This window comes from Castanea sativa, chromosome 4 (assembly GCF_040712315.1).
Source record: "Castanea sativa cultivar Marrone di Chiusa Pesio chromosome 4, ASM4071231v1".
Lineage (NCBI taxonomy): Eukaryota > Viridiplantae > Streptophyta > Magnoliopsida > Fagales > Fagaceae > Castanea > Castanea sativa.
The window spans coordinates 24,777,326-24,789,801 of record NC_134016.1 but is presented as its reverse complement, the minus strand read 5'-3'; the positions used below and the strand labels follow the sequence as shown (position 1 = coordinate 24,789,801).

The 12,476-nt window shown below is 35.8% G+C and overlaps 1 protein-coding gene across 1 annotated transcript; it reads right to left on the bottom strand.

Moving 5' to 3' along the window:
- Positions 1–438: 438 nt before the first annotated feature.
- On the bottom strand, positions 439–879 carry LOC142632620 (zinc finger BED domain-containing protein RICESLEEPER 1-like). Its single transcript, XM_075806992.1, has one exon. It carries the CDS (start codon positions 877–879, stop codon positions 439–441), a length of 441 nt encoding a protein of 146 aa, XP_075663107.1.
- Between the last annotated feature and the right edge of the window lie 11,597 nt (positions 880–12,476).

The following is a 12,476-nucleotide window of genomic DNA, read 5'->3' as shown; positions in this document are numbered from 1 at the left end:
AGTAGCACATCACTCATCATCATCCAACACAACGGTGCTTGGATCCTCCTCCATAGGCATTGGGCAAATCGATGCAATTTCTACAATCCCATTCAAAATAAAATGATTCGTAAGCATTGAGCAAATAAATAAACAATTGATGTATACAACAAACAAAATGAACATATATTTACCAGTGTCAATCTCAAAACCATCCATATCCTCCACATTATCCATGCACTCCCGAAGCTTTATTGGTCTTTTTTTCTTTGCATCCTTCAACCAATTTTGGGTACAAATAAGGGCTTTAACTGTATTAGGAGATAGTGAACTACGGAACGAATCCAAAACACGCCCCCCTATACTAAAAGCAGACTCGGATGCAACTGTAGAGATAGGAATAGCCAACACATCACAGGCAATTTGGGAAAAGACTCGATATCTAGAAGAATTCATTTTTCACCACATCAAGATGTCAAAATCTTCCACATTAGGGTCCTCAGAAGATTCCAACAAATACCTATCCAACTCAGATTTGCTTTCCACACTGTCCTCGTCCGCCAAGTGTTGCTTAAACCTATTATTATAACTTTTAATGCGATCAGACAATGAAGCATTACCAACACTTGGCATGGAGTCTCTAGACAATGAAGCACCACTACCACTAGAACTCGAAGCTCCATTTTGACCCACTCTCTCCACATACAACCTCTTCAATGCATCCCGAACCTTAAAGCTCATCTCATCCCCCTTGTCCTTTCCATACCACTCCCTAAACCAAAACTTTACATACTTCAATCTATACCTTGGGTCAAGAACAACAGCAAGAAAAAGCATCAAATTGATATTATCCATACTTCCCCAATACTTATCATACTTTTTTTTCATTTCTACCGCCATACTCTTCAAAAGTGGATCCCCATCAACACTACACAATTATTGCAATTGATCTTCAATGCTAATTAGCTCATGGAAGTATGTATTAGAAGTGACAAACAAATACCCAAAAAATCTAAGTGTCGCCTCATAAAATATGCCAAGAAATTTCATAAAGGTCTTGACATTTTCCCAATCAAGATAGTTAGGAGGACCAATGGGTTTTTTCCCATTCCCATCCAATTCACAAAAATAAAGTTTGTAATGCCCATCCTCCTCTTCCAACCTATCAAATGCTCTCACAAATTTCAAAGCACAATCTAACATGAGATAAGTGGAATTCCACCTTGTTGGCACATCAAGGGACAACAAACATTTGGCTTTGATTTTCTCATTTTCAACACATTCTTGAAACTTCTCCAACCTTGCGGGAGAAGCTCTCACATATCGCACCGCATTCCTAACTTTGGCAATTGATTCATGAATGGACTTCAACCCACTTTGCACTATCAAATTCAAGATATGCGCACAACAACGCATATGCATGAACTCACCACCCAATATGCTACTATCTCTTTCTTTTGTTTTCTTCTTCACATTATCAATTGCCACATCATTAGAACTAGCATTGTCCGCGGTGATTGTAAACAATCGGTCTATACCCCATTTCAACAAACATGACTCAACCGCTCTACCTATGGTGTCCCCTTTGTGATTAGCTATAGGGCAAAAGTTTAAGATTTTCTTTTGGTAATTCCAATCCCCATCAATGAAGTGTGCGGTAACTACCATGTAGTTCAAGTTTTGTTTGGATGTCCAAGTATCCATTGTCACACAAACCCGTTGCCCAACAAAAGCTCCTCTCAAAATATCCACCTCACTAGAATAAATCTTCATACAAGCCCTTGCAATAGTAGTGCGATGGGGAATAGGAAACCTAGGCTCAACTATTTCCATAAATTCTTGAAAGCCTTGTCGCTCCACAAATTTAAAAGGCAATTCATCAATGATGATCATCCTTGCCAAAGCCAACCTTATCTTCTCTTCACTATAGTTTGCAACCACTAACACATTTGAACCACTTTCCCCTTCTCTCTTCGCTTGGAAAGACAAAGTTTTTTGCTTATCATCACGGGGAAAATGCCACTTCTTACACGCCTTCATGTGTTGCAACATGCCTGAAGTACCATTTTTCTTACCATGACATTCATATTGATTTTTACAATACTTGCATTGAGACTTGGGATTATTGGGATCAAAACCAGCCAACTTAATGAAGTGCTGCCATATTATAGACGGGTCTTTACCACCTTGTTTAGGTGATAGTGGGGGAAGTGATGCACCAAGTCCAATTGGTGCTGCAGGTTCAGGTGGGTTAAGGTTAGCACTACCAGGACTAGGAGGAGGTGGGTTATGGTCCCCAGGTGCACCAAATCCAAGTGGAGTATCGACATCCATCTAATAAAAAAATTTCCAACCAACAAAAAAACAAAGTTTCCACAACAATATTAGATTATAATTTTTCCAACAAATGCAGTATCAAATAACTCACTCTCAATCAATGAATGTCACAACCAGATTCAATAATAGCAATAACTAATCAATTTAGTTACAAAAATGCAACAATAAGAGACTAACAATCATTAATCATTACTAAACAATTCATGTCACTAATATTAACAACAATTCACAATTAAATAAATATAAAATAAAAGCTAATTTTATATATAATTATATATAAACTTAAAGCAGTTGTTACTATGTACTAAAAATTTAAAATCATAATGTTGAATATAGTGAGTGTTTAGTGATTACCTCTCGGTGAAGGATTGAAAGCGCGAACTCTTTCAATCTCGTCTCTCTCAAAAATTAAAATGCTGAAGAATGAAGAAAGAAAAAAAAAACGTTAGTGCTTACTACTTACTACTTAGTAGACTATGACAAATAAATGCTAAAAAATTGATAACAACTAAACTGACAAGTGACAAGCATTATAACTGACAAGCATTAACTATAAGCATTAAGCAGGTATAAATTAACTAAATTGACTAAATAAATAAATAACTAAAAACTAACTAAATAAATTAACTAAAAACTAACGAAATAAATTAACTAATGAAATTAACGAATGAATGGTTGTTGATGATATGAATTAATGATAGCAGTGGACAAATTAAAGTTAAGAAAAGCTTTCACCAATCCTACCTCTAAGCATGAAAGTGAATGAAATATATAAAATCTTATAAAGTTATAATAGAATATGAAAAAGCAAAATAGTCCACTGTCAAGTGGCAACCCAATAAATTAACTCAATGTGTTTTGTACTTATGTCATGTGTGTCCAATGTCCAAGTGTCCAGCCGGCAGCCAAGGCCCAAGAGGCAAGAGGAATCATATAAAAGACAAACACTCTCCAATATCATATAAGACATAAGAGTCCCCATTGGCCACTCCCCACTTCTTACTTTTTAGTTCTTATCCAAAGTTCCAAAAGACAAACACTCTCTACTCTCTAGTATCTTCTCAGAGTCAGAATCTCAAAGCACAAACACGTTAATGGCAGATGGCTTTTGTCCAATCTTAGTACGTACAAGGCTACAACTACAAACACAATCTCTCTCACTCCATTTCCATTAAAACCAAAAAAGAGGGGTTGATGGCTTACCGTGGTGAGCTGTTGCTGCTCCTGTTGTGAGGCGTGACTCAGGTCGACGAGACCGCTAGAGGTGAGTGGCGAGGCGAGAGCGAGAGAGAGAGTTAAGGGTCCCAGGTGCAAAAGATTGAATTTATAGTAGGGTAAGTCTGAAAACCTACATAAAAGATAAAACGGTGCCGTTTTTGTCTGTGTTTTTTTTTTTATTATAATAACCCAATACGACGATGTTTTAGTAAAAAAATTTAAAACAGATTCACACCTAAACGATGCCGTATCCCTGATCTGAAAAATGTTTCTCTATTTCTATTTTTTTTTCGGTTCGGTTCGGCTCTACTCGGTGCTTGCTTTGCATCTCCGATGTCCTCACCGCACCGGCATCGGAGCTTCGTTTGCGTTCCGATCGCCGGCATCAGCTCCATCGGTCGGTGCCAATGGCGGTGCGGGAGGGTCGGTGCTGGTCGGTGTTGTCGGCTTCGGTCATGGTTTGCACACGCCTAGAATTGATCATTGAAGCTTCACTCCAGACTAAGGATTATTCCGCTTTTGATACTCACACACAACACATAAGACTTTGTTCAATGAATGCTTATTTCATTTGTGTGATTGTACGTGTTCAAATGTGATGTGTGTGTGCTCAACCATATGTGAAGCAAACCAAAAATATTTTTGTTCTTTTTGTTTGCTTTTGAAAGTGATTTGTATCACCCATGTTTTTCAAAGTTTTTCAAGTTGTTTTTGTGTGAAAAACATGTTTACTGGGTGTTTTTGTGACTTATTTCTTGTGTAAGTTCAGCCATGAGTTAAATGGTGTAATCCTCAAGTTTTTCAACTTTGGACAGAGAGTTTCGCGATTGTTTCACGAGTAAAGCTTACCAGCGAAATACTAGCGAGACACCAGTGAAATACTAGCGAGATACCAGCGAAATGTTGCAGGTATGTAACCAGAGAAACTTCCCACGAAAATTTTCAGATTAGCTTTTAAAGGGCATTTCGTGGGTCATTTGTTTTAAACGTCTCTCATCTTCTCCCAAACCCATGTTTTAATGTTTCTACATCAAAACCCAACTAAATTCAAGTTTTTTTCATTCCATTAACATCTATAAAGTAATCTTTAATTCTTTTCATTGATTTTAATCCTTAGATTATGTTTTGGGGGGGTTTTATGTTCATAGTTAGGATTTTCTCAAATGGGAGTTGGAAAACTTAATTTTTGTCAATCTTTTTTATTGGATTTTGTTTTAAATGTTGATATGCCTTGGATGTTGACCCTTTGTGGCAAAAATAACATGTGTTTAGGCAAGATTTTCATATGTTCATGCATTGTTTAACATACATGTGTAGTATGTGCACTCTAAGTGTTTGATAAAATGCCCAAATGGCATTTTCTCGTTGTTTTGAACTTCGATGAGTACTAATTTTTGGGGATCACTATAATTATTCATGTTTATCATGTTTTGACCATTGGTGGTGTGTTTTATACACTTTTCTCCGTGAATGCTTATTCATGCATTAGTCATGTATCTCACATGCATACTAGATGCACCTTGCTACACACACTCTAACACTTGACATGTTTGCATTCACTCATGCTAGTTAAGTCTTTTTAGACCTTTTAGCACATATAACATGTTCTTGTGTCTATGTCATGCCTAGGTCTATATCATGTTCCATCATCCTTAGCATGTCATGTTTAACTTTATGCTTTGTAGCATTTTTTTTATGTCTTTGTCTTTCGTTTGCGCTTCATGGTCTCATTCATCTTGCACCCCTCATGCATCTTATCCTTGTTCATATCTTCTTTTCTTTCCTTCCTTCCTCTTGCTTCATTCGTCTATTCATGACAAAAATGGGGAGAGTACACCAGTGTGTTTGTTTTTTCATTTCTATATGACTTATGTGCACATTCTCAGGGGGAGATATTCTATCTCATGCACATTCGTAGAGGGAGAAAGTCATAGGGGAGATGCATATACCAAAGTGGAGAAGACATCTTTTATGAGAAAACCTTGTTTTTGTTTGTTTTACTTTTTGCTTGTTTTCTCGGTGCTTTGAGTTACTTTAGTATCTATGCTTTGTTGCTCTCATTGCATCGTGTTTTTGTGTTGGAACACCCTTGTACCTTTGTTGGATCTTGTATCCTTAATGCAAATACTTTGGTGTTTTGCATTGGTTATGTGTTGGACATGCATATATCCTTATGTCTTTGTGCTTTAATGATTGCATGTTTAGATGATCATTTGCTTTGTTATATGATCATTGTAGTCATTATCATATGACTGTTTGGTGTATGATCAAGTTGCTCACATGTTTCACATCTTGTTTACTTGATTTGCATTTTACTTGTTACATTATACTTGTTCTTTTATTACTTGTTTTACCTTGAGGGTCTAATGTGTTTTGTGCAAGTGTTTCCGGTTACAGATAAATATGTTCCAAGTGCTTCACAGCTTCTAGATTTATGTGTGAGTGAGTTTTGCAATTGTTCTCAAACTCACGTTTAAGTCTAAAGTCTATTATAGGGTGTTTTGTCATAGCCAAAGGGGGAGATTGTAAAGTTATGATTTACAACTATGTTTTATGTTGGTTTTATTCCATGACAAAAAGTGTTGTATTTGCTTTAATATGTTCCTTGTATTTTGTGGGATTTTTATTGTATTTGGTTTAGTATTAAGTTGGTAAAGAATCAAGCATAAAATGAAGAATTAGTGGATTTCGTGATTGTTTCGCTAGAAGCTAACCCGCGAAAGAGCCACGTGAGAAGCACATGCTAGAAGCTGAAAAGTCGTGCCAGCCTGGAGGATTTCGCTAGTGTCTCGCAGGTAAGGCCTTTCCACGAGATATCCGTGAAGCTCTCTAACTTGAGGATTTTTAAGTGTGACTTTCTTACCCTTCACCCATACTATATATATCCTCATTACCCACAAAAGTATGAGAGGTCATTCAAAGAGAAAAACCCTAGATAGGTTTTCAACAACACACGCACCCATCTTTTAGAAAGAGAGTTACTAATCCTTAGTGAGAAATCATCCTAGCCTCTTCTCCTTCCCTCTCCCATTGTCATACATTAAGAGGAGATTTGTACCCAAACACAACCCACACCTTTTCAGGTTGTAAAGAGTGTTTTGGAGCTTGGGAAGTTTTGGGGATTTGCCAAAAGAAGCCGGAGCTTGGGATCCGGAAAGCTAGACAAGATACGGTTCCAAGAAGCCTTGTTGGAGTAGGAGCTTGAAGGGCTTAGGTACATTGGGTAGATTAGGCTTGGAGGGTCTTTTACTATTCATGTATCCTAACTTATTGTCTAATGGATCAATTTACCACTTGGAGGGCGGCGGAGAGGTTTTTCATCGAGATCTTCGATTTCCTCTTCGATAACACATCGCCGTGTTATCCTGTGTTTGCATCTCTCTTCCCTTACTCTTGTGCTTTACTTTTATTGTTTGTTGTTCATGTTTATGCACTAGAGTAGTATTGGTTGATTGTGCTTCATTTACTCTTGTTCCGCACTTAGATAAGTTAGAGTAAAATCAACCGAGCCGTAATTTATTAATTTGGGGTCTAAATAGCTCTTGTGTTTTTAACACAAATTCGAGCTTTCATGTTTGATGCGGATAACTTACTGGATGACATGTCTACTGGGGCCTTATGACGGGAAGTGATAACACAGGACAAGAAGGCAAAAGAGGTGGATATTTTCTTTTCTAAATCTAACTAGCTTCTATATGGTCTTAAAATGGGTCATAAGGTTAGGGCAATAAGGGAGAGGTTGGTTGCTATTGCAACAGACAGGCGGTTTCACTTGGAAGAACGTTGTGAGGAGACATAACTCAAGTATAAGGCAAGAGAGCTAACTCATTCTCTTGTACATGTTGAAGATGCTATTGGGAGGGAGGATGATAAGAAGGAAATCATTGGGATTCCTGTTGAATCCCAATGTTAAAGGAAATCATTCTGTTGGATCCTTCCAATAGTTGGAATTGGAGGATTAGGGAAGACCATAGTTGCTCAACTTGTCTTCAATGATGAAGTAATTAAGAAACATTTTGAAGAAAAATTGTGGGTTTGTGCCTCTGAGAATTTTGAAGTAAAAATAATTGTTAAGAAAATCTTAGTGTGTAAAAAATAGGAAACCCGAAAACCTTGAAATGAACACATTAGTCAATAATCTCCAAATAGAAATTAGTGGAAAAATATACTTACTTGTGTTGGACGACGTGTGGAATGAAGATTGTGAAAAATGGTTTAGCTTGAAAAATCTTTTAATGGGTGGTGCAAGAGGCAGTAGAATATTAATGACTACACATAGTAAAATAGTGGCTAAGATCACACAAACTATTTTACCACACTTTTCAAAGGGTTTAGATGCACAACAATCTTGGTCCTTATTTAAGAAGATGGCGTTTGTAAAGGGGGAAGAGTCAAAGAATGCATGCTTTGTAGAAATTGGGAAGGAGATTTTGAAAATATGTGCAGGGATTCCTCTTGCCATTAGAACAATAGAAAGTCTATTGTACTTTAAATTTTTTGAAATAGAGTGCTTATCATTCAAGAACAATGAACTTTCAAAAATACCTCAAAAAGAAAGTGACATTCTACCAACACTTAAGTTACAATCATCTCCCGTCGCATTTGAAACAATGTTTTTCTTGTTGTAGTCTATTTCCAAATGATTACGAGATCAAGAAATTATGTTTAATTAAAATGTGGATGGCACAGGGGTTCATCACATTGTATGATCAAAAGCAATGTCTAGAAGATGTTGGTCATGAGTATTTTGTAGATTTGCTTTGGCTATCGTTCTTTCAAGTGGTTGAAGAAAATGATTTAGGTAATGTATCACAATTCAAAATATATGACCTTTTGCATGATATAGCAAAACTAACAGCAGGATCTAAATGCACCACCTTTTATTCAAAAGAGAAAGATATTAATGAGAAAAATCATCACGTGTCATTTGTTGGAATGTTGCAATCATCATTGCAAATTCCAATCTCATTAAATAAAGCAAGAATGATAAAAACATTTCTATTGCCAAGTCAACCAAAATTTGATACTCTAAGATCAAATGAGTCAACTTATGGTACAATTGTTGCAAGTCTTAAGTTTGTGCGCGTGTTGGATTTCCATAACATGGGGATTAAAACAATTCCAAGTTCTATCAAGAAATTGAAGCATCTAATGTTAGGATTAGTGCCCTTAAATCCTATTGTAAGATGCTATGTATGTTATTATGTATGACATTATGTATGACTTAATGTTGTGATTAATAAATTTATTTTATTATAATCTAAAATAATAGTAACATGAATATTCGAACATTATCATATAGTCCATGAGATGCATAGTATGTAATTTATGTGATTTACGTTCCATTTTTTTCGACGTAAAATATTTTCAAATGTAAAATCTTTTACATGTAAATATTTTACTTGTAAAATATTTTACCGTAAAATACTTGCAAGTGTTTGGTTAGTGTTCCGAACTAAACATTGCAAATATAAATCGGTCACTACTAGCCACCGCATACTCAACCACCACCAACCATTGAAAAAACACCCATTGTAATCCCATCCAATCAGCCACTGTCATCCACCTACCCAAACACCCAAGAGCCACCAAAATCACCACCAACCATTCGAAAGACAGCCATCAAAACCACCACCAGCCACCACCAAAGATTCAAAAAACCGCCACCAACTACCAAAAAAACAACCACAAGCAACCCAAAAATACATAAGGCAAAAGCACCCACAAAACCAGATCAAAAACCTGAAAAGAAAACCCACGAACAAAGAATCTTAGCTAAAAATCCAACAACCCAGTAAATCAGCAGCCGCAAGATCAGAACAGTCACCAACAAGATCAGAGCAGCTACCAAAAACCCAAGCCGCTGCTCAGCATCTAGATCCCGATGGATTTATGAGAGAGATGAGAGGAAGGAGGAGCTGTGAAATCTATGGGTGGCACCGTAGGTGGGTGGCAAAGCTAGTGGGTGGCGCTGGTCTGTGGGTGGTGCCGGTGGGTTTTGGTAGAGATGGATTGGTGGGTGAGAGAAGGAATAAGTTGGGTTGTAACTTGTGAAAGTTGTGAGAGAAAACTGAGAAGGAGAGATACCATGACAGGGAGAGATAGCGTAAGTGTTATCGGGACTAGAGTTAGTGAGCAAATGTAAAATGTTTTACCAAAATTTTAAGTGTAAAATATTTTACATAAATTTGCTTAGGTTGATTTGGTTGACTGAAAATATTTTACTTTTGACTAAATATTTTACTGCAAAACAAACACCGTAAAATAAAAAAATATTTTCCTGTAAATATTTTATATCGAAACAAACGGAGCGTTAGTCACAGAAGATATAAGTCACAAGTTCTTTGTAAACTCAGAATTTTAGTTCGTAGTCGATGATGAAATTGGACGTTTTATCTGCGAAGACTATAAGATATCAACTAAGATGATTTGTCTTGATCATGGAAGTGGAGACTTCTAGTTGATGTGTTGATATTTTTTAAGAGTTAAGACATATTGAACTGGACCGCTGTGAGATTTATTATTCTCCTAATGACTGCCAAATGAATAATAAATCTCACAACTTCTATTTACGTGAACTCTTAATCCTAAGAGGATAATGGACTTAATCATGAAGTGTAGATTGCTTTGATATATCAGGAGTGAGATATATCCTAACGGTCAAAACCTCAGTATGTTGGGCAACCACATTTAGTGTTGATGAAACATATATTCTCAAGATGGAATTCATAGTCTCTTAACGGAGATATAAAATATTCTCTTGAGATAAGTTTAATGGGTTCAGTTATTTAGAGAGTTAGGCTTAACCACTTTAGTAAGGAGTTACTAAAGAATATATTTATGGAATTGGATTTCATAAATATATAATGAATAATTTTAAAGGATCAATCCAGGTACTCAAGGAATTAAGATGTAGTAATCTACAAAGTGGTAGTTTATATTCATGACTTTGTATTACTACGAATATTTTATGAAGGGGTTGCATGTACAATAAAGTCTTGAGATATAATTTATAAATAAGGCCTAGATTGCAATTATATTTATATAGTAGTATTAAATACAATTAATGGTAACTTTGGACTTATCAAGAGTTGACAGAAAAACCCAAGGCTCATTGGAGCTAGTGTCATATTGGTCCCTATTGGTCCCACTCCAAGCCACACACTTAAACCCAATTGGAAAGACCCAAAGGCCAGCCTAATTAGATAATCAGTTAAATACAAAGGGAGAAATATACATAATTTTCTGTAAAGAATTACAAGAACATCATTGAGAAGTGGTGTGTATGTAAGTGTTAGACACTTTGACATTCTCCATTTGTAAACTAATTGAGAGACCACACATCTTGGGCGTAAACTGGAATTGGAGTGAAGATCAAAAGTATTCCCAAGTGCTTTCGATCTTTGTTTTTAAAATTCACCACATCAAGGTACGCTCTCTTTTTCTGGAATTCTGAAACTTACATAGTGCATGTTATCGATTGTGAATGAAGTAGATCCGTTAAATTTCCATTGCGTATGTTTTGTAAGAAATACAAACCATGTTTAATCCTACAATTGGTATCAGAGCGGTCTTCAATTTCCATTTTGTGTAACATGTTTTGTGAGTTTTAGAATCAAGAATGATGTTTCATGATGTTAGAAAGTTATGAAATTGATTTTCTACTTGGTTGATTGAAACTATGGTTTGATAAAAACTGATATTGATGTTATGATGTTGTTTAAATTTGAATTTAAGTATGTTAAATTGAACTTTAAGGCTTTAACATCAATGGAAATCAGTTTAGATATCAATCTCTATCTCTTATGTTCATATGATGATTGTTTGTTCATGAAAAACCGTTGAAAACGCTTCAGAAAAAATTCTGAAAATTTGAAGTTCACGAGTTTCGATCGATCAAAAATTAATTTCGATCAATCGAGTGAATTGGTGGCCATTCTGCTTGATTCGATTGATACCCGATTGCTAGTCGATCAATCGAATTTAATTTTTAGACCGATCGAGAAACGATTGAGTACCGATCGAGCAAGGCAGACAGTCAGGTTCGAATTGTTTAATTTTTTCGACTGATCGAGGGGGCACATTTGATCGATCGAAAGAAGGAAATTTTGAATTTTTCTAAGTGTTTTCAAGTTTTAAAAGTGCAAGGATATGTGTGATTAGATTACACATGATTTCCAAATAAAAACCTTTATTTTAAAACATCTAGTGGGAGAGAGATACAATGGTTGGATCTCACGGCCTCTATTAACGGTTTATAGTAGTATAATTAAGCACCTCACATTGGCGTATATGCCTTACTCCCTTCGGAGGGTGTTTAATTCATGGTACTACAGGTTAAACATCTTAATGACGAATAATATGTGTTTATACATTAAGAACGACCGCGCTACCGTGGAGTTACTTAATGACTCATATAGAATTCAGTCAATGGTGTACACTAGACTAAGTTTAATGTTAACCTCCCTTCGGAGCTATGTCATTATTACTTAGAGGCTAAAGGAAAAACGACATATTATTAGTGTTTGATAAGAGTTATCATGATAGCACTAATAATGAGAATGTTCTCAATCAATCGTACTGTTTATAATTTACTTACTTCCAAGGAATTTTAAACATGGGATTGGGTTGTTGTTGCATATATTATTTTATGGTTTTATTAAAGTTTCATATTATATGCTTATATGCTAAATTGATAATGTCTAATTTACTTATTATATTCATATTTATTGTTCTCAGATTTTGTCATGGCATCTTTTAGCCCACTTATTGCTATTCTTAATCAAAACAAACTGACTGGATCCAACTATGTTGATTGGAAAAGAAATTTGGACATTGTTTTGATTGCTGAAGAGCACAAATATGTGCTTACTCAATCATGTCCTAACTTTCCTTCATTAGATGCTCCTTTTGAGGAAAAACAACGATATGATCGTTGGCAG

Excerpts from the sequence above, each read along its gene's own strand:
- LOC142632620 (XM_075806992.1), bottom strand. The coding sequence starts at position 879 with ATGGCGGTAGAAATGAAAAAAAAGTATGATAAGTATTGGGGAAGTATG.